This window comes from Gopherus evgoodei, chromosome 14, assembly GCF_007399415.2.
Source record: "Gopherus evgoodei ecotype Sinaloan lineage chromosome 14, rGopEvg1_v1.p, whole genome shotgun sequence".
Lineage (NCBI taxonomy): Eukaryota > Metazoa > Chordata > Testudines > Testudinidae > Gopherus > Gopherus evgoodei.
This window is the reverse complement of record NC_044335.1, coordinates 6,838,744-6,864,244: the sequence shown is the minus strand read 5'-3', so window position 1 is coordinate 6,864,244 and position 25,501 is coordinate 6,838,744. Positions and strand designations below refer to the sequence as shown.

Sequence of the window (25,501 nt, the reverse complement as noted above, 5' to 3'; positions counted from 1 at the left end):
CCTGGAACTGCATAGTACCACATTTATAACTGCACCCCTTTGCAGTCTCTGTGAGAGAAGCCTACCATAGTAGCTTATGGTAGTTTTCTGATGCCCACAAAAGGGACAGTAGGCTGAGACACATGGAATCAGCTTTCCCAATTGTCATTGAAACCAGCCTAACTACAATGGTTCTATTCCTTAAGAGACTGAACATTTATCTTCTAGGTTAGCAGCAGCAGCACCAAAGCAGTGATACTTACACATTTTGGTGGGAAACTAAAAAACTGTGTGCTACCAGTGTGAGACTGCTGTTTGGGGACTAAAGAGAACTGCATTTCTTTTGGCAGTGCAATGCTTGCCTGCTTGAGCCCAACTGATGGAAAACAAAGGACCAGAGTTGTGCCCTATCAGGATGTGAACAGAGCAACAGACTTTGAAGAAAAAGGCAGCTTTTTAAAATCTACGAGGTTAAATCCTAAAACATAAGGAACAGTGCAACACTATCAAAAAGCTATAATATTACATAAACGTGTTTTACTTGGTTTATTCCTAATTTTGAAAGTCCTTTCCTCATCACACTGATCCAGATTTGTAATGTCCTTGTACGGATGGTGAATCCTGCAGACTAGCTTTCAATTCCTTAAGCTTCTCAGCCACACAAGCAGAATAAAAAGTATAACAGTTGTCAATTAATAAATGCACAAGAACCCCACACTAGAGGAAATATTGGAAGTAGCTTAGACATATTCTTAAAACAATTTCCAAGAAAGATCCCTGCCAGAAAGAATGTGCGTTGACCAACTCAGATGTTTGCATTTCTATCAGCAGACTAACTACTCTAACTGGTCTTGTACTCATGAGTTGGTGTTACATGGTTACAATATATGCAAGTGTTTGTGTGGGGAAAAAATGAAAATGACATCATACTTGCTAAATATGTATTGTTTATTAAGGCTTGTATTCTCCTAGAGGAAAAAAGTTAATCTGATGCTGTCCATGAGTCCTTACAGGCAGTGACAGTCCAGAGACAAAGTTATACGTTCTAAATACAAGTCTAAATGATACAGCTTAAACTTTATTTAAATCAGAGGTCCTTTTGGAGTAAATAGGTTTCAGAAGACGATATTTGCTTTCTAATATAGTAAAAGATCCTCTACAATAAACACGTGCAGATTCAGTGTGCTAGAGCAACAGGCATGAGCACAATTTTCATGCTTAATTGAAACTCCAGTTGGTGACGAGTTCTTCAACGGTTCCCTTATTCCACAAAAACATGACAGCAAATTCAGTTTCTTAAAACATTTTTTTTTACTCATCCAACAAAAAAAATTAGACATACACAGTTGATTTTAAACATCTGAGGCATAATCCATCATCTTGTCCATACTATTAGTTTCTACGTTAAAGCTCAGCATTATTGGTATAAAAACTTTAAATGGCATTGGGATTTTGGGGGGAAAAGAAAGGGAAAGATTAAAAATGATCTGCAATTAACTAATAACACCTGAAAGCAGAAACAGGTTTAAACACACTGTCCAAAAACCCTGCAATGTTGATAGCATTTACATTATTATTTAATTATTAAGCTACAAAAACAATAAAGTAGAATTATGGCTGAGAGAAAGCACCTCACTAACTCTCTGCAGGATATGGATATAACAAATGCACACTGAAGCACTGGGTTAACAGAATGTGAAAGGGAAATATTTTCAGAGTTAAACAGTTTCACTGACAATATGATTTTCTTGGAGACAGAAAAAAATCCAAGTGGCATGTTAGCATTTTTAAAAGTATAATTGTACAATTCAATTAAAAAGCGATCTTAACTTGAATTTTTATTTCAGTATTCTGAATGCAGTATTTCTCTTAAACAACATTTTTAAAGTGACAAAACTCAATGGTTTCTTATGATTGCCATGAAGAAACAGGGTTTGGGATGAAGAGGAGAGAAATTCTGTCATATACAAAATTATGGTGAATATCAGAATAGGAACATAATTTGTGCCAAAATAAAGTCTTCGGGAAACACTGACATTTTTAGGATGCTCATTTATAGTTCCATATTAGGTCAGTATAATTGTTTACTAACTTAAAAAATAAAAACAGATACATCTTTATTAATGGATTCTATAGCATTTTACATAGAAAAGATACAAATTAATACAGATCCACCTGGGCAAAAACAAACTACAATGTACTTAAAGATGCAACAACTTAATTCCCCCTGTACGAGAAGAAATATTGGAGCTGAAAGCTTTAGTTTGTCCTGATGCCAGGATATAGCACCAGATTATGTTTTAAGATTTGTTTTTCATAGTCGAATTTAATATCAGTTCTATTATATATAGCAAATTGTATACGCTTATTCTTATTGTTTGTTTCGATTCTGCCGTTCCTGTAAAAAGAAAAAAACAAAGTTTAAAAAAAAAGGCAGGAAAAAACATTTAACAACATGAACAAACTTTTAGCAACAACAGCTAAAAAAGGTGGAGATTTTTTTTTTATAAATGCAATTACTGGTGCAGCCCAAATTTATGTCTTACATGTCATTTTAAAAATCACAACAGCAATTATTATAGTATATATTTGACACATACAAGGATACAGGAATCAAATGAACACATGAAATTTCAAGTGGAGTGGCTGAATGCATGCAGAGCAAATGTACATGCAGCTAGATCTATCACCCAGGCCCCAAAATGGTAGCAGTTGAGGGCTACAGCAGAGAATGTAAGTATGGAAAACTAAAATTCATAACTGAAGAGAAGATCTGCAATATTTTGATCTCTAGATCAAGTTAAGCATTGCAACAGCAGCTGGATTGGTACAAGGGTAGGAACAGACTAAAGGGATCCACAGAATAAGTGTAAAATTTTCCAAAAGTGCCCTTGTGATAGGACCTTAGGTCTCTTTGAAAGGCAACAGAACTTTGGCTCTTCAGTGCTTGTCACTTTTGAAACTTGCCCCAAACCTTTTTTCCCGCTGCTACCTTACTACTCTGTTTGGAAGACATTCTGGGAGACTTCACGACTCCGGTAGAGAAAGTGCTGCTGGATGAAGCAAGAAAGACTTGTAAGATGCTATGATGCTGAATGAAGTAAAATGAAAGATGTCCAACATCTTTATTAATGATCTGGATGACTGGATAGATTGCACCCTCAGCAAGTTCGCTGATGACACTAAGCTGGGGGGAGAGGTAGATACGCTGGAGGGTAAGGAAAGGGTCCAGAGTTACCGTGACAAATTGGAGAATTGGGCCAAAAGAAATCTGATGAGGTTCAACAAGGACAAGTGCAGGATCCTGTACTTAGGATGGAAGAATCCCATGCACTGCTACAGACTGGGGACCGACTGGCTAAGCAGCAGTTCTGTATAAGAGGACCTGGGGATTACTGTGGATGAGAAGTTGGACATGAGTCAGCAGCATGCCCTTGTTGCCAAGAAGGCTAATGGCATATTGGGTTTCATTAGTAGGAGCATTGCCAGCAGATCAAGGGAAGTGATTATTCCCCTCAATTCAGCACTGGTGAGGCCACATCTGGAGTATGTTTTCGGCCCCCCACTATGGAAAGGATGTGGACAAACTGGAGAGAGTCTAGCCGAGGGCAATGAAAATGATCAGGGGGCTGGGGCACATGACTTACGACGAGAGGCTGAGGGAACTGGGCTTGTTTAGTCTGCAGAAGACAAGAGTGAGGGGGCATTTGCCTTCAACTACCAGAAGGGAGGTTCCAAAGAGGATGGAGCTCGACTGTTCTCGGTGGTGGTAGATGACAGAACAAGGAGCAATGGTCTCAAGTTGCAGAGGGGGAGGTCTAGGTTCGATATTAGGAAACACTATTTCACTAGGAGGGTGGTGAAGCACTGGAATGGGTTATGTAGGGAGGTGGTGGAATCTTCATCCGTACAGGTTTTTAAGGCCCGGCTTGACAAAGCCCTGGTTGGGATGATTTAGTTGGTGTTGGTCCTGCTTTGAGCAGGGGGTTGGACTAGATGACCTCCTGGGGTCTCTTACAACCCTAATCTTCTATGATTCTTCTGTAAGTAGAAGCCACGGGTTCACTGAAGTGTCACTGAGCTTCTGATAACCACCACCAACAGGAAAGAGCAAGGGACATTAAAGGAAAACTCCAGACAGGGCTCAACCGTAGAAAGGGAAATCACTTAATTTGTGCCCCAAATGCAGTAAACGTGGAGAGAAAGGGTCTCAAGAGGTCTGCGAGAACATCTCTTAGAGAGCAAGAGAAGCAGCTGCGCTCTCCACTCTTCAGTGGAGGTAGCGACCAAGGGATCATGCAGGGAAGTTCAGGCAAAAACAGGGGAAAGTGGTAACAAACAAGAAAACCAGAAGGACTGTTCAGTAACTGCCTCTGGCACAAGGATATTGTCAGAATATCACAGCAAAAACATATGTGGGTGAAAATTCAGAGCTCCACAGAGCAGAGCAGTGGATATCTATTATGAAAAGCCCAAAATGCCATTTTACCTTCCCAAGAAGCTAGGGGTCTTTTAACAGGTAAACATAGCTAGTTAATGACTTTTTCTTTTAGTTTCCTAGTTAGTTGGGATTGCTATATTTTCCCTGTTTTTACAACTCAGAAAAATTGTAGTGACAAATATTTTAACTTCTTTTTTTTCTTGGACTGGTGTCATTTTCTACTTAGATGAAAACAAAGATACAAGGCAAGTTTAAAATGTTAAGAGCTGTTAATATGAGGGGCCCATCTTCATAACTTTCCCCTTGTACCTATTAATATTCCTTAAAGCAAATCATTTGCATAATGTAAAATACAAGGCATTAAGAACCATAGTTTAACAAGACTTTATTTGAGTGACTGGTTCAGATGAACAGTAGTCCAACCACCATGTCCAACAAGTGGCTTAGAAGTTAAAAAGTCCTATTGGATAGACTAATTGAGTTTAGTAGCATTTATGATCAGCATTTATATTATCTACAGACAGACATGAAAGATGGAGCTCCCAAGCAGGATGCAGATACTGTTTTTTTTGTTGTTTTTTACTTTTTAAAAATTAGATCCTTTCATTCCAAAATAAGCTTAAAATGAATGCAAGTAACCGTAGCATAAATTACTCAGACTAATTATCTCAAATCACACTTTTCTATTTTAAGCCTTTTCACACAGATCCCATCCACATTTTCTCCAAACAGGGTGGTAAAGGGCTATTTCACAGAGCTTCCTACCATGTTGAACTATTCTAATCTTAAACTTGTGATAACTAGAGAGAATGAAACCAAACTGCATTTGTAACCGGGTTAACATGTTTTAGTTTTCAGGCTACAACCTGCTTCTGAATAAGACCTGAACATTTATGATGATGATTTTTTTGGCTGTGGAAAATACAAGTACAACAAACTGATAAGGACTAAATTAAATGAAAATTGAAAATGCAAGTAGTCTGTAGGATCTGTAAAGAAGATAATTTTTTTTAAAACTAGAACAGTGTAGAAGGCAGGCTCTCATTGGTTGGCTGAATTACCAATTGCCAACGTAGTGATGTTTGTTTCTTAATTATAATAATTGTAACAAAAGTGATATGTTCTTAATCAGGGGGCTCAGACGTGGGGCTAGCATTATTGGGATAATTATATATTGTTATTAAGTTTTCCAACCTATACTTGAACTGCTTAAATCAAGACAGTGGTTTTAAGCTCCAATCTTTTGATGGCAGATGTCCTTCTCCACTTCACTGTTCTGACATTTACTACCATGTCTCCAATCTATTCTCTCTTCTAAGAAAAGGGAAGAAAAATAAATTAGGTTTCTTTTTTGTTTGTTTTAGTCATCTGCTGGCTTCCCACACAAGGTAGATAAAAACAAAATTGGATAGTTAAAATAAGTATTTTTTTTTTAAATTAAAGTTTAAATTATGACAACCTATATTAAAGGCCTACATTTACTACAGTTTATTAAAATCATTTAAATTACAAAAAATATTCAAGAAGTTTGTGTTTACTATTGCCAAAGTTTTAAATGAAGTCAAACCATTGAACTGGAAGCCGCAAGCTAAGCACCTGGAACCAGAGGTTCTTAAAGTGCTAAACCAGCTTTTGACAACAGCAGTCTCATCTGGAGGTGTGGAGACAGCATTTTCTTCATTTGTTTTTAAACTAGATCAATTCAATGACCAGCTCATTCAAAGTTGAGAAACTGACTGGGCGCTGAAAAAGCAGAGATATAAGAGGATGAAATCTACTAGGTCTAAAATCTTGACTGACATGGTGACCAGAAACTACAGATATTCCTTCCTTTGTATAATACATTTGCTTTATCAACACAGAATGATAGAATATCAGGGTTGGAAGAGACCTCAGGAAGTCATCTAGTCCAACCCCCTGCTCAAAGCAGGACCAATCCTCAGACAGATTTTTGCCCCAGGTCCCTAAATGGCCTCTTCAAAGATTGAACTCACAACCATGGGTTCAGCAGACGAATGATCAAACCACTGAGCTATCCCTCCCCCCATGTTTTGCATTTAAACTTTTTTCTTAGACTTCTATCACATTTAAGGTAGTTTAACTAATAAAAACAATTTGGAATTCAATTCAAAATACACGAATACATTCCCCACCCAAATATAATTTGACATAAATGAGTAAAATACTAATTATCTACTAAATAAGAAATGGTATCATTCACCATTTTCTAACAAATGTAAAAGTTAGGAATCTGAATAAACATATGCTAAACTACGCAACTGTTTATGTTCCTGCAGCCCCAACTGACCTGGAGCAGGGGACCGTGGCCAGTGGGAGCTGCGATCAGCCGAACCTGCAGATGCGGCAGGTACACAAACTGGCCCAGACCGCTAGGGGCTTTTCCTTGAACAAGGAAAATCAATCCATCCTGCTCTTCCATCCCTGTTTCCTTCAAAAAGCTGCAAGCTCCTTAAGGCATCCATCGGTGGTTTAGAAGGATGAGGCTGCCTAGATTAATGAGGTCAAGTACCACAGGAGCAGAGAATGGGCTACTCCCTGAGCTTCCAGTCCTACATTTCAAAGCAGAGAAGGAAGACAGATGGTTTTCAAAGAGCCATTTTAGATTTTGCCAGTAGTCAAGAGGTGATGTGAAACAGGACAGATCTGTTGTGTATATTTCCCTGCCCTCAATGCTCCTTTCCTGTCTTCTGGACTAATCTGGAGCTTCCTTTTAGGAAGAAGGACTGTAGCCCAGGTTGAGGCACACTGATGTGTCACAGCTTATGCAACATCTCTCAGTGAACCATGCTGCTAGTTACAAGTTCTCACAAGTCTATTGTTCTTTGGCCTGACTAAAAATGTGAAGGTGACTTATTAATGAAAGCAGAGAAGCTGAGAGAGAAAAGTTTGTCAGCTGAATAATTTGGGGGAACAAAGACAACTAACTGTCTTCTCAGCCAGAGACAGTGAAAATTGCAGAAAGGGACGAAGAAAAGGCCTTTAATTCCATACAAGAACTAGATCATAGTTTTGAACTTATTGTTCCCAGGCAGAACTGTCAACCCTTCTACCAAGCCAGGGACAGTGGGATTATTAATTATGATTATTATTAATCACAACCAAGAATGGGCTCCATTGTGCTCAGGACTGTCCAAATAGAGAGCAGCAGACACTTTCTGCCTGGAAGACTTTATAAGATAAATTAGTGGTTCTCAACCAGGGGTCCTGGGTCCCCTGGGGGGCCACAAGTAGGTTTCAGGGGGTCAGCCAAGCACAGCTGGCATTAGACTCGCTAGGGCCCAGGGCAGAAAGCTGAAGCCCTGCCACATGGGACTGCAGCCCAGGGCCTCAAGCTCCCACCTATGGCTGAAGCCAAAGCCTGAGCAACTCAGCGGTATCCTCTGTGGCATGGGATCCCGGCAACTGCCATCCTTGCTACTCCCCCGATGTTGGCCCTGGCTTTTATATGCAGAAAAACAGTTGTTGTGGCACAGTTGGTCCATGGAATTTTTATAGCATGTTGGGGGGGCCTCAGAAAGAAAAGGATTGAGACCCTTGATCTAAACAGACAAGACAGACACATGGTGGGGGCAGAGGTATAACTCACAAGTAACGTGACGAAATAAGATGGCAGCAAACAGCATGTTAGTTTCACTATTTTCTGTTTTGGGTTTTTTTTGGATAAGTTTAGTTAGGAGGGGACAGGCTGGATGAAAACACAAGTGAAGGGAGGGGGCAGAAGTGGAGTGAAGTTAAGCTGAGATGAAAGGACAGAAAAAGGAGAGAAGAACAGAGCTGGAACACACAGCCAATAAAAGAGAGCCCATTAAATCTTAATTGGCATTCCTCTTCCCTACCACTAAAAAGTAGACTACAAAAAAAAAGCCTCTACCATAGCATAATTAAAAATCAAGAAATGTAATGTTATAAGCACTGGTCTTAAAAATGCAACTGTAATTATCAGCATTTGGGGGTGAGGGCGAGCAGGATGCACTCCAATGCCATGCAGTTTCCATCCTGAAAACCTCCATACCAGTGAGCCTTTCAACAAGAAAATGGGCATGCAGCTCCCCCAGAGCCAGTCATTGTTGCTCCTTCAGTAAATCCAACAAGTCCAGACTAGGATTTGGAAGATAACAACTGGCACATGTTAACACCCTATTGTAGGCAAGTCAGTGTGCCTTTAACTTGTTACCAGTTAAACATATGTTATAGTCACACTAACTGGTCTACCCTAGGCTGTTATGTTCCAGCTAACATCTGCCAAATCCTAGCTTAGACAAGGCCAAAGTGGACACCTGGGAAGCTAAGAGATACACAATGACCTTGCCTTCTTGGGGTGGAATGCACATCTGCTGCACACTTCAGACCTCCTCCTCCTGAAGTATAAGAGCCCCTGAACTCAGATCCCCAAGATACTAGCATACTGTGTTGTTACTAAACTGCCAAGCCAGCTATAAATCATAAATACAAGACAATATCTGTAAAGGTTTCATTTTCATCTCCTAGAACATAATGCCCCTCCAACCTCTGCCCCAAATTTGTTCCAAACAAAATACACCCAAAAAAACCATAATACACAAGTTTGTTTTGTTTACTAATGTCACATCAAGCTTTTTTATTTTGAAGAAAGATTTTCTAGTTTAAAATAAGCTTATTTACTGGGGATGATTCATGAACTATTAATGCCTCATGGTAAATTTACAAAATCTTTTATTTAGATAATTTGCCCACGTTATGAAGTTTTAATCTTTTTCAGTGCACGATCTTGGATCACCTGGGGTGAAATTAGAACCCTCCCTTGGCACAAAAACCAGAGTAAACTGGCTTTCAACAGAAAACTCAGAGGTGGTAAGCCGGAGTGAATCCATGTCCAACCTACCCTGGGTATTTTGTTATACAAGCTGGAACAGCAGCCAATGCCCCTCCTCTAGCGTATGCATTGTTTTAGGCTATTGGAACTGCAATAGTACAATTCTATTATTCCCTCTCATCTTGACTTAGCAGCATACAGGGCTACAAGTGTGATTACACCTTTCCTTCATCCACAGAGGACAATGCAGGTCTTCAGTGATGCAGAGGACCCTGGATGAATCTTCTGCACTCTGGTAAATGTTACCCAACTAGATTATGCTATACAGCTACTTAGTCCTCATCTGAGGTCATAATCCTCATTTGACAAGTTATAGTTAACACAAAAGTAAGATGCAGTATCACATTAGACTGGACTTTAGTTGGAGAATAAGCAGCAAGGGGATGATTAACTTCTAAGGAACATGTTCTGCACATGCCCTTAGTGATTAAACTGTTAAAGCAGCACTGCTCATATTTGTAGGCAAAACTGTCTAAAAGGGATTTTTAATATTTCTTAAGATATCAGTGGCCTTATTACATAAAATTATTGATTTTCTCAGCAAAATAGGAAAAATACATATTTGAATAGTATAAGATTTTAAAAAGCTATCTTTATATAATTAGGATGACAATATAAACATTTTTAAACAAATGATTTGACCGCTAAACCAAATACAATGAATAGAAGGATACAGCAATCTGAAAACCCGTTACAGTTAAGTCTGACATACACATATGTATTAACTTTAATTGGCAAAAAGTTCCTGTATATAATGTTTGCTTTTTAATGGAAGGTCTGTTTAAGATAGAGTTCTCAAGTATGTTAAATTTCAATAGCAGGTGCTTTGACTCTTCATATGCTTTAGAAGGAAACTCTTACAGCAAGCTACTGCACTGCCAAAATTTGTTTACACTTAGGTTAAAAATAGATGCTTTCCTTTCAGAATATAATTTACATTGACTGCCATAGTCTGATTATTTTTCACTATATCATGTCATCTTTCTCAGCCTATTCCTATTGTTTATACACAGCTCAGTTTTGAAAGCTATTCAGATATAAGAAATTATACCTTTAGAAAATAAAACCATCAGCCTAATATATCTGTAATTAAACTGAATCCCAATGTTCCCTCAATATTAAGTGCAGCAGAAAACATGCATTAATTGTTGAGAAACTGATTCTATTAGAAAGTAGTACCTGGATAGGCACATTTTGTTTATAGATTTAATTTTAAATAGAAGCAGAAAATGAAAGTCCACATTAAAGTAATGCAGAGGTGGGGTCAGCTCAATGGTCTGGTGCCAGTATACTGAGCTATTATAAAAGAGAGTTAAATACTATAAAGAGAGCTATTATAAAAGAGAGGTGATAGTATATGATCCCATTCATAAAGCTAGCAAGGATTGACATAGAATTAAATATTTTCTCTTGAACTGAGAAGACAGGCCTGAAACCACTTTCAGTGGTTGACACAAGAGACACTCCAGGTGGAGGGTTGTTTTTTGTGTGTGTTAAATCTTAGCATTATCATGGAGAGACTAAGTGATCTGCCTTAGCCATCTCACATCTCATCTGTGGTAAAGGAACACAATGCAGATCTCCTGACTCCTAACTGTGGTTGGGGAAAAGGGAGAAGAAACAATTCTCAGCAAGCAGAAAGTTTGCAGGGATGTGGATAAAGCTCTTGCTCTAAAAATCCCACAGAGAACATAAAAAGCTAATTCAGAGAACTGAAGGTCTTCTCCATCAGGCCTAGCTACCACTGGCCTGAAATTTGCATGTGTATATACTGTAAGATGGCGAGACTGAAAAAAAGTGGTGCTGAAATTTGAATGAAAGCCTTAAAGCTGAATTACCCTGAATTTGTAAGAGTAGGTCCTCCCCAAACAGTATAAAGCAGTGGTGGGCAACTTACAGCCCATTATGGTAACGTGCTGGCAGGCCATGAGGCAGTTTGTTTACACTGACCGTCCGCAGGCATGGCTGCCTGCAGCTCCCACTGGCCGCGGTTCACTGCTCCCAGCCAATGGGAACTGCGGGAAGCAGTTATAAATAGTGCTGGCCGACGCTTCCCGCAGCTCCCATTATCCAGGAATGGCGAACTGCAGCCACTGGGAGCTGTGGGCAGCCATGCCTGCGTACGGTCAATGTAAACAAACTGTCTCGTGGCCTGCCAGCACATTACCCTGACTGGCTGCGTGTGGCCCACAAGTTGCCCACCATTGGTTTAAAGCAACTTAAAGGGTGATAAAGGGAAAGCCCTTTACTGCAACTTCCATTTTGCTTCAGGACACTGCATCTAAGTCTGTGCTTAAAAATTTTTTTGAAGCGCATGTAAACGCACTAAGCTGAATTGGAAAACTTCTATAGTTCCTCGGAAGTGTAGAAGAAACTATACACTGAAACACTAGCATCAGGATCAAACCATTGTAAGTGTCAGCTAGCCATTACATTTTAACAGCTCCTACATAGTCAGCCCATCGTGTATATACAGAGTCATTGATGTTAGACATTTGGATCCCATTCTTAGACCCGGCTGAGCTGCACTTGGCATAGGACTTGAGGCAAGGGTCAAGGAGGTAGCTAAATCTTTTCATAATCACACTTTCATATAAAAATAGGCTATATACTGTGGGACTCTGGAGATTCCCCACCTCACCTCCCCCCACCCTACTCTAAAAATTCCAGTGATTTTTAGTGTTGGAAGGTGTTAAGACAGTCCTGAGGACTCAGATCCTTCATTTATCCACAGAATAGATACAACGAACAGCAGCAGCAATACAAGCTTCCTCACAACGTAATTTTCCTCAACTCTTGTTCTGGAGAAGCCAGGTAATGGGATGAGAATAGTTCGGTGACTATTCAAATCTTGGCTTCACTGCTGAAGATACAACCTAAGGTGCCATCTGTGACAGAATATTTGACTATGAACTGGATTGATACCTACTCATCCACAGAAGCCAATGAGCTATTACATGGCAACCACTGACCTGGGCCAACTTTGAAACAGTCATAGGCTCTGTATCCCATGAACAATCCCAAAATAAAATGTCAAGCTCCAGTAGAATTGGATGTAACATATTTTACTTGTATATTTAACTTGGTTTAAAAAACAAACAAACTTTACCTGAGACTATGAAAACCACACACACAACTGAAGCACAGGTTTTTGTTTTAGTATTAAATGCACGTAGGACAACCATGTTTGAACACATTACAAATATTTTAAAATCACTACTTAGCTTCCCCCCAACACACACACACACTCTCTCTCTCTCTCATGGCAGCATTCACATTTTTCCAAGTATGTTTTTTTAATTTTTTTCTAAAAAATGCAAGTTTACCTTCCGCACCACCTCCTCCTCTTCTTGGCGCTTTTCATAATGGGAAAAGTCATCAAAGATGGAGGTTGTGTGCTTGTAAGTAGCAATAATTTTAAGCACTTGTTTTGCTTTTTCTAAGGGCACCTCCTGTGTGTCACGGGAGTTTGTAACTGGTTTGTTGTCATTGTTCTCCAGCCTGATGTGTCGGAGCTGGTTGTTGGGCACATCCTTCACAAAGATCCATTTGACATCAAATTTCCCCTTCCATTTGTCCTGAGACCAGACACCAGCACTAGTGCCATAGTCCACAGGTGATTTCATTTCTGCTACTCCACAGAAATGTCCACTACCATTAACACTGAACAGTAAGTAGACTGGGCCCTTACTATTCATGGATCGGAAAGCGCTGTCCAAGCGTTTGTTGCCATGTTCTGTGCTACACCAAATAGAATATTTAATGGAACGATGAATATCATCCTCAGAATAGCTCTTTATTATGAACACACGTCCATTTTTAAGATTCCATTCAAAATCTTTCGGGTTATAGCTATGAGCGGCTTTCAGTTTTTCAAGAACGGGATGGGATTCACCACTTGGGACAGAGTTAGGCTGGGTATTGCCAGTTGAGTTGCTATCATTACCAGTTCCTCCACTTTGGCCAAAAGCTGCATTTCTGTTGCGGGGAGCCACCCAGCGGTTTTGGGATGGTTGCTGAGGACTTTGATACTGTGGCTGGGTCAATGGAGGAGGTTGAGCTGGAATAGGCTGAACCATTTGTTGTTGTGGGACAGACTGAGGAGACGGTATCTGCTGGGGAGCAGGAACTTTTGCCACAGGACCCTTATTATCCCAAGTACCTATGTCCATATTATGTTTTATAGGTGGCGGAGGCAAAGCTCCTCCAATTACAGGTCCCGTTTTTGTTTTCATTTTAGGTTGCGGTTTTGCAGGCTTGCTGGCAATAGCAGCCCAAGAGGTTGGTTTAGATACTGGCAAGTTTACACTGGATCCACCATTACCAGGAAGAGCACCTGTCATTCCAGCACTGTTGACAACAGAACCTACTGTTTTCACAGCAGAAGTTGTTACATCTCCACCAATCTTAAGTCCAACCATTCCCTGTTCAATACTATTCATTCCAGGCGCTTTATTCAAAGTATCATTATGAAATCCTGTTTGTCCATCCACAATAGTACCACCCAGTGAACTAGGTGGGTAGCTGTAACTGCTCCCATAAGCTGAACTTTGAGTCTGCTGTCCTTGGGATCCACTTGTTCCCCAAGCTGAGAAAGCAGGATTTTCAGGGAAAAAATTAAATCTGTGTTGGTAGATGTTATTTCCCAGACCCCCAGGCTGTCCAAAAACAGCATCATGCATAAAATGATGGTCTCCATTACTGAGCTGTCCATAGGTGGTGAGATATGGGATAGGAGGATCTCCTCCAGTAGACCATGGTGCTTCACTGAGAGAATAGGGAAACCCAATAGATGGTGGATAATAATTGGACAAATAGGGATCAGTCATTGATGGATAGCTATTATTCTGTTAAAGAAAAGAAAAGAAATTTCAGATGCATGCACTTTTTCATAAATGACTACAACATTTGCATACGACTAAATAGAAAAGACGTTAAGTAGTAACCATTATTTCAAACTTCAAGTTACACAATTTATTATTCCATGGCCTGTTTAGTCCAAGTTAATGTCATTGCATCTTGTATATTCCTATACCAGAGATACATTCTCCTTCTCCACTTCCTGTAGATTTTTAAACAGTGATCACCACTCTCAGATGAATGCTAGTTGACCCCATGACCGCCAACTCACTTTTATTACACTGCAGATAATTCATCTGAGTCATGAAAATTCAAGACTTGTAATTGAGAAATATATTTGTTCTATGTGTATATGACCAAATACTTTCATATTGTACTAAAAGTTTAAGATAGTGTTTAATCAGCAGTATGCAATTATAGAAAAACAATTATAAAATTGCAGCAAGACCAACACTCAGAAATTAATAGGAACTAGAAACTGTACAAGATTGAAGATAATTCTATTTGAATATTACGATTTACATAAGTTTGTACTAAAATAACTTCTGAAAAATACAAAATTAGTGATTTTAACTCCAAAATCAAGAGAAAGATGAACAGATAAGCAGGTTTTGCTGCATAACACGACATATATTATTTATTGGATTTGTTTTATATAATCCATTCATTATATAGTCTTTAAGTTTATTAAGTTACACAAAAAGGTAGAACATACTACCAAATGTTCATGTGAAAACAACAAAATATTTTATAGAATGTGAAAAATTGCTCTGCATATGTTGCATGACGTGCAGCCTTCATTCTTTTCAGAATTTTTTATGCACAACTTAAGAAATATTATGTTTACGGAGGGAAGTGCTAGGAAATGGAACACTGTCCTCATACTGTGCACTATATGCATGATGTATGTTAAGTACATTTTTAATTTGTAAACTCACCTTTTGCAATTATGAGCAATATCTAAAACTCCAAATTTGTTTTGGAAAAAGGAAGATCTAACTAGTATTTGTGACTGCACTGGAGTCACAATGCTACTGGCTGAATGCCAGACTCACAGAGGGAGAGAATAAATAATTTGGCTTGATCCAATTTGACTGTTGTTTGTAGTATAATTTTAAATAGTGCATGATGATTATTTGAGGCTGTATGTAGAGGATATTAAAGTAACTTAAATTTGGGGTGTAAAGACAAATGCTTGACTTCAAAATAGGACAATATTCAAGCTTGACTGTAAGTGAGACTGAATATATTGGCATGAGCATTTAAAAATGCATACAATATATGTAACATCCTCAGGAGTTACAAAATGAGAGTAGATTTTAAAAAAATAGCTGTGTGCTGGAGTGAAAAAATAGTTCTGGAAAATCCCTTCTTGACCCCTATATGGCAACTGGAAAGAGAAAATCCAGAGTCATAGTGGTTAATATTGGAAATTAAGGATTTGTATCTGTAAAAGCATTGAATAATAAGATTTTTCCATCCACCCTTGTTGTGTTGCACAACTAACTACAGAGACTAGAGCCAATGAGGCTCCACATGGGCATAGGTGTCTGCCCCAAGCACAGCTGCAGAACGTTAGTTAGAATGCATTTTAAGTGACAACTCAGCTTGTAGTTTCCACAATCCTCACAGCAGCCTAATTAGTTAATATGGAGTTTTTGGACCAAGCAGGTTTAGAGAACATTAGAGATGTTAGGAAACTGGTACAGTAGATTAATACCTTTGATTTTTCAGAGTCATCTTTTCCCGATTGTCAAATATTACAGAAAGATCTTCTGTAAGAAGCCTATACCGAAGAAATTTTAAGTACAGTGATTTTATTTTGTTAAGGCGAAGAATATAATAAAAAGCTGGTTACAATCTTAACTATGGAGTTGCTACCATGGCTTCAAAATTCCTAACAGACAAGAAGTTTGTGAGTGTAATTTTTCTGTATTCGTAAACAAGAAGTAAGCATCAGTGAAGTGGTAACAGATGTAAAGATTAGTCCCCTGGACTTCTACCTCTGAAGACTTAGGTCAGAGACCAAAAGGAGGTCATAAGCAAAGCTGAGTTGGATAAGAATGGGGGTTTGCTTAAATAAGTCCTGGTGTCAAGACATTTCAGTTTACAAACAGAGTTTATTAGTATGCCAGGCATGTAAACCTATAGACACAAATTCTGCATCTGACATATGCATGTAAATCACTCAGGTTTTATTCAAGAGTTAGTGTTTTCCACCAAGGTCTCATTGCCCCACACAGCAGTCCAGTTACAGAAGCTTGGAGCTCCTCCCACCAGCTTTTCCCAAATCTGTCTGACCATCTTTTAAAACCCTATGAAAAAAATCAACTGGCTTGTAGCAGCACGGAGATTTTGCTTTAAAGCTGCTCCAGGGACAAGCTCATCATGTGTGTCCCTTCCCCCCACCTCTTAGCTGCTTTTTAGGATCAGGCATTCAAGTTTTCCCCTCTGTTCTCTTATCAAGTGTTCAATTGACTCTTGGTTTCTTCTACTCTCTTCACTCCCCATCACATAACAATGCAGAAGGACAAATAAGGATTTAAAATATTCTGTAGTAAATTTAAGATTAAGTTACTAGTGAAAATTACATAGAAACAAAGCTTAAAATTAACACTGTTCAATATGACAAAAGTCTTATCTTGTCTCTTGTCCAGGAGTTGCCTGCTGTGGACCTACCTCTCCTGCAAATAAGTCTAGGCATGGCAACAGGCTATAGCATGTCCCAGCCACTTGGGTCTGAAAGTCAGTGATGGGGCTTCAGCTGCAGCAAATTAAAAGTTAATAGAAAAAAAAAGTAGAAGCAGCACTTAATAGAAATAATGGACAATGGAGGCCACCCATCTTATTTAACAATACACCAAACAAAAAACTGCCAACGCAAAAGGATGGCAAGAAAGAAGGCAGATCAGAGAAAGCTGAAGAGGCAGTATGAGAAGGTAAGGTAATGGTTAAAATTCAAAGAGGAGAATATTTTCCCTCCTTTCTCCTCCCCCAGACAATGCATACAAAAACTCAAGTTCTTCAAATCAGGTACATTTTTCTGTACCTGATGCTTTACATACTGGAGATGAGAGAAGCATTAGACTGCAAAATACTGTATTAGCATTTCTTGCCAAGGGGCTCAGTCAAGTTGTGCAGCAATTAGCATTCCCAGACATCAAATAGATGCTTAGTTTATGAAGGTTAAGAACGTTAATTTTTATTTTGTTTTTTTAAACTTTTAGCAAAAAATCTATTTCCTTGAACCTTTGACCCTTAGCAAGTTCATTTCAGACAAATATCTGTTTAAATAAATAAAAAAGCACCACCCCCCAAAAAGGAAACCAAATCCAAGTTCATTTCTGCAACCATACAAAAATGTTAAGAAACTGATATTTCAGGGATTTCACAACATGCCTTTTTGGGGGGTGCGGATGAGGGGGGTTAGGATGAGCTGAGGCTGACTTCATAAGGAAGCAGATTCCATACACTACAGAGCAAAGGGAGTGATTGCTCGTTAAAATTGGCTTTCACAGGTAACCTAGTGTATTTGCTTCTGTTAATTCAAGGTATGCCTTGAAAACACTAAGAAAATTACCTAGTGACACAAAAGTAAGGAAGGATTGAGATTGATTCCTCTCTCCCAAAAGAATGAAGACACTCTTAGGATAGGTATTTATATGGCCTTTCACATTCACTACAAATTACCCTGAGCACAATATTATATGTCAGTAAATGGAAAGTAAAAAAAATTAAAAAAATTACACAAGATCAGAGAAAAAAGGGTTGCTTCTGATCTGCCACTTCTATTTTGATAGACTGAGATTTTACAAGTATGTATATTTTACATTTATACTATAAAACTTAAGGGTAACTTTAAAAAATTAACACTACCCTCCCCACCAACCTTGTTGAAGTTGAATAGTTTTAAGCACTACACCTTTCTCAGAGTTCCCTTGTCAGTTTTTACACTTATAACCAACAAAAAAAAAAAAAGTTTTTCTTTCTGGAATTGCTCCAAGAACCAAATAAAAAAGGGGAAACTGAGTATGCATTGGAAAGAGTAATGTCTACACATGGAGTGACATCAGATGCACAAAGCACAACCAAAAATAAATTTCCTTCCCTCTGGTCTACTTCAGTTATAGCAAGCTTAGATATTACAAGTAAAAAAGAGTGGACAAATGTGGCTTAAGATGACATTACCCTTTTAAAATGGCTCTAAGTCATTAAGAGAGAGGGAGGAAGAAAAGGGGGTATTTCTGAGATGGACAAAAATGTCAATCTTAATGGCAGATGCTTCTCTGCATTCAGTTTTTGAAATCTGATGGCTTTAGTTACTATAAGACACTAAGAATGGTTCAATGCAAGACAAGTATAATGGTTAGCATTTTTCCTAATTTATTCTAAGGAAAATAATGAGAATTAAAAAAACAATGATGCACACAGTGTGAACTACCACAAATAAGCAAGAATCAAATAGCAGCTACACCTTTTACTCATGATCAGACCATTATAAGATTCTTGAAAGGAGAATGACAGATTCCAAGTTTGGAATCCTAACTATGGCTTGACAGAACATAGTTGATTCCAGAAGAAGCTTATCTTCTAGTTCTTCACCCATAACATCACTTTTTCTAAACTCATTCTGAAACCGATGCAGAAATTTCTTGCTAAAAATACTAGTGCTGAATACCAAATCTGATTCAGTGAACAGAGTAATCTGTACAACTCATCCTTCCAGTGACTCCCTCCCACAGCACCCCTAAGCATGGTGAAATCAACATCGTGAATCACAATGTAAAGAATTAATCAACAGAGTTCTAACATTAAGAGACAAACTAAGCCTTTTTACTATTGAGAACATTCACTAAAAGACATAAAAACATTCAATTCTGGTTTTGTTTTCTCTGCAGTAGTGTTTCTTGTGCCTGGATTTTCAAAACCTCCTGGACTAAAGGAATAATACTCAGGACATGAAGACATTTTCTGAGACCCATTATTTTGTCTGACACTGACATCAATGTCTTATTTTACACCGCAGTATTCTTGATGTCTTCAAAAATGTAAGCACCAATAATACGAAAATGGAAGTGTTTTTTTAACACCAACCCTTCAAACTCTGTAGACTTAACTCTCATTCTTAGCTAATCTGCACCATCTCCATACACTCGGTGACAGCTTAAACCTTTTATAGCTCTAGCTAGAGGGGTCCTTGACCATAAGTGATTGAAATCAACAGGTGTTTTCTTCCAGAAATATGTATGTTCTCTGAGACATCCTAACCAAATTCCTTGGACCGTCACCATCTAAGCAGCCAGTGTGGAAAGTTTCCACATGAATCCTAGCAGAATACAGAATTTCACCAGACATTTAAACAAAGCATTCAGTCTAGTTTGTTTGGCTTTATGCCACAGGGTGTAAGAGAAACCCTGAAGGAAGTGAGTAGTGATACATTTATTTCAACATACTTATTCTTGACCTTTTTGAGCCCCTCCCCCAGTTCTCTTTGCTAACCTCTCTGTGTTAACTGGGAACAGATTATGTATCTGCAGATATTTTTCTTGGTCTATCACTTACAACAGATGTTCTGACTGGCTGTATATTTGGACTGGTTTCTTCATTTTTGTGTTGGAATGCTATACAACAGCAATACCTACCAATAAAGGGCTAATACATTTTAGCTAGTGTTCCCAGGCACTTGAAATTACAAGTAGTACAATTTGATATTGTAGCTCAATTTTCACATGGAAGAACCACTTCTATTTCAAATCTGACCTCCTACTTTACAAAGAAAAGTGTGCATAATTGCATGGAGTTCGGTGACACTGAAGTGAGGATAGGAGAAAGCTAGTTTCTTATATTTGTTGGCATTTAAACTTTTAAGCATAATTTTTTGGAGCTTGATTTACATTTCTTAAAATAAATTTGCACATTAAGTTATTAATGTGAGTAAAAATGTACTCTATTTACATTCTTTTTAAATTTCCAACTCCCTCCCAGTAAATTTTAGTTATTCAGGATTTTTAATAAAATTTAATTTGTACTCTTGGTTTGAGTCATATCTGGTTTGAGTGAAATTTACACTATTTTACAATGCCCTCAAGCAGCTCATCTTTCGTTAATCATCTCTAGATAATAAGCCTCTGCAAAGAGGTAAGAGTTGAGGACTTCAGTAACTCAGCCAAAGATTATGGACCTCCTGCAAGAATTGGTAAGGGAGGATCTGTGGCCTGTGATGTGCAGAAGTCAGATTAGATGATCATGATGGTGCCTTCTGGCCTTAAAGTCTATCAGTCCTCATCATGCCATCTTTAAGAGAGTTTCAAATGATACTATGGTCACTTATTTATTTCCACTTACAGCACAAGGGTTCAATCCACCAGTCATATAGAAGCAGAACCCCAATGACTGCAATAATGGGTGATCTGTTTATTAGAAAACTGAAAGTCAAGGGCCCTTGGCAGGCTGCCAACTATGTCAGCTTTCACAGGAAATGTGTCATTTGGTAAGTGCCCAGCAGAAACTAGGATTTCTAAATAACTTCATTTCCACATGTGAACAAACTAGATATAAATAATAAATAATAATAATACCAGTATTCTGACCTAAAATGCTAATGCCATTACTCAGGAACACTTCAGGCACTATAGCTTTTTCTATTTCATTTTAAAGCTATGATCCCCGGGGCGTAAACAAGTCATATTGGTGTTTGCTGTACAAGCAACACTACCCTCCATATCCCTTAAAAAAACCACCAAAATTAACAGAGATGCACTAACCTGATTTGACTGTCCAGAAAGGTAAGGTTCAAAATCGTTGTCATGAACTGTGTCCTTCTGATGCAATGAACCATTTTGTACTAAAACAAAAAGTTGCAACATATTATAACATTGTCTGACAATGTTTCAATAAAGAAACTCACCCTAGAGTAACTTGACAAAAATAAGTTAGCTCCCTTCCTTCTTGTGGCATTGTTAATAACCCCTGGAAGGCAAAGGGGTCAGATTTCACCAGAATGAAACCTTCCACATGCACTCTAAATGTCACTATTGCTTACAAAACTGATCTGAATGACAGTTACAGAGAGTCAGAGGAACCTGCAACTGTAGTAAACGTAAGTATTTATACTTTCCCCACAAAATATCTTAAAACCAAACAGACAACTTTTGACATGAACTTGTGAGAAGAACTGGAGGACAGAGCAGTGTCGTCTGAAAAAGCTGAGCTGCCTCTTTAAAAAGTAATGTTAAATCATGTCAGAGGTGGAACAGTAAAATACTGGCTGTCGAGTGTTTGACATCCTAATAATATTTACAAGCTTTAAATGCAAGCCTTGGTTTTCTTGTCTGTAAAAGTGAGATAAAACTTCACTAAATCAGAGGTATTTGAGACTCAATCATTAATAATATCTGTAAATCACACTGAAATCTACAGCTGGAAGATGCTACATAAACAAATTATTAAAGTCACTTCATTCTTAATTTCCATCATTTGTTTCAAAGCATAAGTCACATTGTATACATTAAGCCTTTGGAAAGCAGTTCAAGAGTGTCACAGGAAGGCTAAACTACAAATATTGCGACAGGAAAAAGAAATACGACGCTAAAAAATAAAACTAAAGTGGGGATTTCAAAGAGGTCTGCAAGTATAAAATAATGTTAGGAAGATTCTTCAGAGAAAATGGATGCATAATAAGAAGGGTTTCTTATAAACTTGGGAAAATATGATCTTGTTGGGACTATAGCTGTTTGAAACACTGATAAAGTGGAATTCAAAGAACCTTAACACTGAAAAGATGTGCCTATGTAAATTGATGGGAGTATCCTTTCTATTATTAAACAGTTATGTATTTGGTAACAGTCATAGTACCATACATAACGTAGTTTATAAAGCGGGCCATTTACTTCAAAGCCAGCTTGCTTCTGAAGTTTCATTTGTGACAATGTGCTTGAGGTCACACAAAAGTGTGTCACACTATCAAAGAACTTATTTTTTGCTTAATACTGAAATTATTTCATGAAAAAACTTGTACCGATGTACCACCTGTCAATCTATAAACTCTCATTTGCCAATACCAGTCCAGTAACAGAACAATAATTATATAGCAGAAAAATACTGTAAAGCACGTTTGGGTACTTTTTAATCTGTCACTTGAGTAAATGAATCTCCTAAACTGTATTTGTATATCTATTTGTAACTGTAAATTTGCTTTTCTTAAAAATGTTTTTATTATTAAACACTGAAAGCATGCTTAGTACTGTACAACCTTAAAAACACAATGGCACTAGTGGCATGCAAAAAAACCCCTTAGGAACCAGTTTCCTTTAAAAAACCCACTTTGCTCCATATTTCATCACAGAGTTTAGACTAATACCTATTGGTTCACCCATCACTGCTTGCCTGCTTCATCTACCTTCAGCAATAACAACTCAATTGGAAAAATCCCAGCATTCACCTTACCTTTATTATCTTGTCCTTTCGGTCGCTATGATGCCATACGCATGATTGCAAAGAGGAAAACAAAGACAGAGGAGAAAGTTAGTTTTGGAAAATGATCTTGTCTCATTGCAGACAGGGCTGCGGGGGAGAGGTAACCACAGAGGGGGAAAAAGGTAAAGGGGGGAGAGGAGGAGGGCTAACAGCTTTATTTATTGTTAAGGGCTGGCCCTCACTGGAAATGGCCACTGATCAGGAGAGGGAAGCGTTAAAGGGAGTGCCTAGGGCCCGAGGAAGGCGAGAGGGACCTCTCGGAGTAGGCACACGAGCTGGGGCTGGGGGTGGAGGGGCGGGAGGAGAAGCCCTCGGCCCCGGGCCCAGCTGGGCTTCCGCACTTACCTGAGGGTCAATGCTTGTGGCCGACATAATTCATGTACGGGGCCCCCGTGGCTAGCAGGGAGCGGGGGAGGGGCAGGGCCCGGGCCCCTCCGCGCGATAGGGAGGAGCACGGGGAGAGCGCGGGGCCCCTCCTGGGAGCGGGGGAGGGAGCTCCTGTCCCCGGGGCCTGCGAGGGGCGCTCCGGACCGGGCCTGGGGGAGGGGCCGGCTCGGCGTGCGAGGCGGGGCCCCGTGTGGCCCGCCCGGCCGGGGCGGGGAGGGGGGGGCTCTCTCCTAGGCTAGGCCCCCCGGGGAAGGGGGGGCGGGGCGGCGGTCCGGTCGCTTCTCGCCCTGCCGGCCCTTCTCCTCACATCCCCGCCCTCGCTCCGCGGCCTGGCCCCGAGCCGGGATGGAGCGAGAGACCCTCCAACTCCAATGGCGGCGGGGACCGGGCGGCGGTGACGTCAACGCCACCGCGCGCGGGGCACGCCGGGAAGACTCGACGAGGCGGCGGGGTGAGGGTGGGGGCAGGGAGGAGCAGAGGGAAGGCAGCACCTGCCGCGCATGCGCGGTGCGGCTCTGCTGCCAGTCCTACCTTCTCCCCATGGGTTGGGGGAAGTGGAAAGCAGCGGGGCCTGTGCTTCCCAGGCTCTGCGGGGAGGGGGGCTCTGCATGGACTCTCCCCACTCTAGACTCATAGACACATAGACTCTAGGACTGGAAGGGACCTCGAGAGTTCATCGAGTCCAGTCCCCTGCCCTCATGGCAGGACCAAATACTGTCTAGACCATCCCTAATAGACATTTATCTAACCTACTCGTAAATATCTCCAGAGATGGAGATTCCACAACTTCCCTAGGCAACCTATTCCAGATTCTATTCTAGGGCATGGCCAGAGAGCAGCGCTCCTGGCTCTGCAGTGCAACCCCGGCCCCCACTGGGTCAGACACTGCCCCCAGACCCTGGGCTGTGCCCCCCTGCCCCACAGAAGATCAGCTGAAGCCCATATAGTACTACCTGGGGACCAGCTGCCAGCAGCAGTTCCACTCCACAGCGCCCCATAGTTAGGTTCTGGGCGGGGGCCTTTAAGGGCAGCTTGCGCAGGTCCATGCTGGGCACCTCCAGACATGCCATTCAATGGAGCCTAGGTAGCGTGACCAGATGCCCTGATTTTATAGGGACAGTCCTGATTTTGGGGGCTTTTTCATATACAGGCACCTATTACTCCCCCACCCCGTCCTGATTTTTCACACTTGCTATCCAGTCACTGTAAACCAGTTGGCTGTTGGATGCAGCCTGTGTGCATGGGGACACATTTATCCCAGCTTGTCCTCTATCACAGTCTCTGCTGAGGCTTAAAGGCAGCCTGCATCATTCTACATTGCAGACCTAGGGTCTGGATTCAAATGCAGCCTACATGGTTCCATGCCATGGCTGTCATATGGGGTGGGGATGTGGGGTACAATTTAGGATTGCCAACCCCTCCTGGATATTCCTGGAGTCGCCAGGAATTAAAGATTAATCTTTAATTAAAGATTATGTCATGTGATGAAACCTCCAGGAATAAGTCCAACCACAACTGGCAACCCTAGGTACAACCCACACTGTTCTGCTCTGGGGCAAGTGGGCAGTTTTAAACTGTTTCTCCCCACTCCTCACCCACACACCTCTGTAGTCCGTGGGATTCTACTCTGCACCTGCTATGCTTGGAGTCAAATGCAGCCAGCGCAGTGTGTACCACTGGCCCTGAGCATGGGATCACATCAGCTGGCTTGCTGTGTTCAGGTCTGTTTCTTGCAGTGGTGTAGCCTTTTTGCTTGCAGGACATGACAAACTAGATAGGTGAGATAATATCTTTTATTTAACCAACTTCTGTTGGTGGAAGTTACAACACTCAAAAGCTTTTACCTTTGGACCAATTTCTGCTGGTGAACATATTATCTCACCTACCTTGTCTCTCTTATGTCTTTTTTTTTGTCATACATTTTACTTACTACAGCCAAGCCTCAAAATTTTCCAAATTTGATTCCAGAAATAAAGGCAGACACCAACAAATGCTAGATGTCATTTTCCCTTTTTTCCTCCTGTTTTCATGTCTTGCCATGCTGTTCTGTGAATGCGGGGGAGGGACCCAATATCATACAAAGAGCATGGCCTGTCGACATTATCAAGTAATCATCATCAAACCCACTTGCTGTTCATTCCAAGGCAGCGAGCCCCTCGTCATGGTGCTGCAGCAAAAGATGCATAGCTGGATAGTGTATGACCACTAAGGTTTTCTGAAGATACCCACTCCATCTCTCCAGCTTTATCACTGGTAGCTCAGTTGTTGTTCTTACCCTCTGCTAGTTTCCATTACATTATAAGGATAGTCCATCTTTGTCATGCTTCTGAGGACAATGTCATCCATGTTCCAGTTCAGCTTCTTCACATTCTGTCAGATGTCTTTCTCATTGGTCTTCTGTCTGACCTTCTCTTTCTTCCTTATCTATCATGCCCACTATCAGTTATCTCTTGAGTCAGAGTCAATTTATTTACATGGGGAGCATC

At 40.1% G+C, this 25,501-nt stretch overlaps 1 protein-coding gene across 2 annotated transcripts; it reads right to left on the bottom strand.

The window, feature by feature from the left end:
- Positions 1–909: 909 nt before the first annotated feature.
- YTHDF1 (YTH N6-methyladenosine RNA binding protein 1) lies at positions 910–23,147 on the bottom strand. Of its 2 annotated transcripts, XM_030532990.1 has the most exons (5): positions 22,974–23,147; positions 22,599–22,623; positions 20,918–20,997; positions 12,620–14,140; positions 910–2,377 (listed from the first exon to the last, which is right to left on the bottom strand). In XM_030532990.1, exons 1-5 carry the CDS (start codon positions 22,998–23,000, stop codon positions 2,351–2,353), a joined length of 1,680 nt encoding a protein of 559 aa, XP_030388850.1. In that variant the 5' UTR covers positions 23,001–23,147; the 3' UTR covers positions 910–2,350. The 2 variants fall into 2 exon arrangements, with proteins under 2 accessions (XP_030388850.1, XP_030388851.1); XM_030532991.1 differs by lacking the exons at positions 22,599–22,623; positions 22,974–23,147 and adding an exon at positions 16,833–16,917 and having other exon boundaries at positions 20,918–20,988.
- Between the last annotated feature and the right edge of the window lie 2,354 nt (positions 23,148–25,501).

What these genes read in the sequence shown, in the direction of transcription:
- YTHDF1 (XM_030532990.1), bottom strand. Translation starts at nt 23,000, where the DNA reads ATGTCGGCCACAAGCATTGACCCTCAG. An exon ending in TTTCTGGACAGTCAAATCAG is followed by an intron (nt 14,141 to 20,917) that starts GTTAGTGCATCT and finishes TTTCTTTAACAG; the next exon opens with AATAATAGCTATCCATCAAT. An exon ending in AGGAGGAGGTGGTGCGGAAG is followed by an intron (nt 2,378 to 12,619) that starts GTAAACTTGCAT and finishes TTCTTTTTACAG; the next exon opens with GAACGGCAGAATCGAAACAA.